At 42.3% G+C, this 2,500-nt stretch overlaps 1 protein-coding gene across 1 annotated transcript in view; it reads right to left on the minus strand.

Moving 5' to 3' along the window:
- Positions 1 to 2,393, minus strand: part of LOC122249620 (uncharacterized) — a 3,572-nt gene extending 1,179 nt beyond the window's left edge. Inside the window, exons 1-6 of the mRNA XM_043010678.2 lie at positions 2,177 to 2,393; positions 1,880 to 2,002; positions 1,540 to 1,650; positions 1,163 to 1,277; positions 606 to 713; position 1 (exon numbers count right to left, since the gene is read on the minus strand). The exon at position 1 is cut by the window's left edge and continues 51 nt beyond it. Coding sequence (XP_042866612.2) covers position 1; positions 606 to 713; positions 1,163 to 1,277; positions 1,540 to 1,650; positions 1,880 to 2,002; positions 2,177 to 2,339 — 621 coding nt within the window. The 5' untranslated portion in view covers positions 2,340 to 2,393. The remainder of the gene's footprint in view (positions 2 to 605; positions 714 to 1,162; positions 1,278 to 1,539; positions 1,651 to 1,879; positions 2,003 to 2,176) is intronic.
- Positions 2,394 to 2,500: the final 107 nt, after the last annotated feature.

Genomic DNA, 2,500 nt, shown 5'->3' on the forward strand with positions numbered 1-2,500 from the left:
CCTGTAAGAGAAACTTGTCAGATTTTTTTTTCTTTTTTGCGCTTAGTAAGAATAAAAAAGAAGAAAAAAAAAGAAAAAAAAAAGTTATTCATATGCCTACACATACATTCAATCACTTCTGAATTACTTCTGCATGTGTACCTCGGTAGATGCTATAATAGTTTCCCCTTCTATTTCGAGTTATTTCTAAATTATATGTTAATGTTGTTGAAATTGTAAATGACTTTTCACTGATTAAATGATCATCAATGGTATTTCATTGAAATCTATACTGATATTTCTATCTATAGCTGCATATCTCTCTCTCTCTCTTGTCCCCACTTTCTCCTCCCCCTCTCCCTCTCCCTTCCCTCTTCCCCTTCCCCTCCATCCCCACTTCTCCTCCCCATCTCCCTCTCCCTTCCCTCTTCCCCTTCCCCTCCATCTCTCCCTCTGTTTCTCCCTTCCCCCTTCCTCTCTCTCCCTCTTCCTCCCTCCTCTCTTGTCCCCTCCTTCCTCCTCTCCCCCTCCCCTCCCTCTCCCTCTTCTCCTCGTCCCCTCCCCCCCCCCCTCTATCGCCAACCCCCATCAAGAAACCGCGACCGTTGCCCCAAAACAACACTCACTTATAAATGATCCCGTAAGAGGAGGCCAAGATGATGCAGATGGTGAGGATGATGCACACCACGTAGACCATCTGGAGTGCCACTTCGAAGCCGAGGTAAGGCACTTCGCTGAGGATAAGAGAATGGCGGCTGAGCACTTTCAATTCGAACTTTTAACTTTTAATTAGATACGTGTGGAATTGGTATTTTGGTTTGTCTTTGTGTTTGTGTGTGAATGTGTTTGTTTCCTTTGATTTGTGTGGGGTTGAGGAGGGGGGGGGGTAGGGTTCTGTTTGTAGAAAGGGGGTGAAAAGGGAAAGAATCGAGGCTGAAGTTATATACATTCTCGGTTATGATTTTTATCTCGTCGCAATGACCTCTGTTTGCTTCTCTCTCTCTCTCTCTCTCTCTCTCTCTCTCTCTCTCTCTCTCTCTCTCTCTCTCTCTCTCTCTCTATATCTATCTATCTATCTATCTATCTATCTCTCTCTCTCTCTCTCTCTTCTTTTTATTTTATGTTATATGTTATGAATTTTCAACAACAGCAACAACAACAAAAAACTAATTAGTATACTTACCAATAGGATAACTCGAAGAAGTCTCCACCATTCTTGCAACCACAGAAATTGTTTCTGCATTCTGCAAGTTCGTGTTGACAAGGAAACTCTGAACTGCACCTTGCACCGACATAACCTATGAAAAGTGAGATTAATATAATTTGGGATAAAGCTTTTACAGCAGAGAAACATATTACATTATTCAATTTATTTTCTTCGTTTTTTATACCAAGGATAAAATAACATTATGATATCAACACTAGCAACGATAAAGATGATAATTATAAGAATAATAATGATAATCATGATTGTATTGATCATACCCTTATCAAAACTATAGATTTCAAGACAGTTCATTCTAACTCTCAAAAATACGCTTACTGCAAAAACAAACTTACTGCAAGGCCCGCAGTAATACAGGATTGTCCCTCTGCCGAATTCCTTCGTATAAGAGACACATTTTCCTTCCCCACACGTGCAGTGGCCCAAAGTCGAGGCATTTGATGGATCTGAGAGGGAAATACAAGTCTCCTAAGTAAAGGCTATTATTTTTCCTGTGCGGAGAATATACACGCGGTAAATACGGAGTAATATAGAATATGAAAGGCTGACTGATAGCTGTCACTCTAGTAAGTAGCATTTGTACCTCTGTTGCATTTCATCGTCTCATTTGAATATGTTACTATATTCATGTTCGTTCGTTTTCATCTCACACTATGCATTGCTGATAGAACTTACTCAAACAATAGGGAGCAGAGGAGACGTTGCTATTCTTGGAAAGAGCGACCTCTAAATTGGGCAGATGACCGATGCACTGTTCGTCTGTTTGACAGCTTATCGCCTCCAGGTTGATATCTCGGTCTGCGGATAAAGTTTGATTTGAACGAAATCACGGGCGAAGAGCAGACACATGAGCATACAGTAATAAAACCACGTACTTATGAAGTGCAAGTAGTAATGTTGCATGCCATCGTGATAAGCGAAGAAGCATTAAATATCAACAAAGTAACCCATCTTCAATTCTGTTATACTCACAAGTAAAGACAGGAACGAGTTTGCTTCCTCTAGACACGTGAGTCAAATAATCTTCATCAGCATCCAACCGAACCATGGACTTCGATGCCGCATCAGCATACCCTATGCTATGCCCCGAGATGATGACCCCGAGTACCAAGACCTTCCAGGACACTAGCGACATCTTGTGGGACTAGAAACACACTGAGCTCCCGACCCCTCCGCGCTTCCTTTATCAAGACGGGTCATGCTGTAACACTCCCCTCCTCCTCCTCTTCACCTCCCTCCCTCCTCCTCTTCACCTCCCTCCCTCCTCCTCTTCACCTCCCTCCCTCCTCCTCTTCA

This window comes from Penaeus japonicus, unplaced genomic scaffold (genome assembly GCF_977035675.1).
Source record: "Penaeus japonicus unplaced genomic scaffold, GWHDUDI00000001_assembly GWHDUDI00000022, whole genome shotgun sequence".
NCBI classification, from domain to species: domain Eukaryota; kingdom Metazoa; phylum Arthropoda; class Malacostraca; order Decapoda; family Penaeidae; genus Penaeus; species Penaeus japonicus.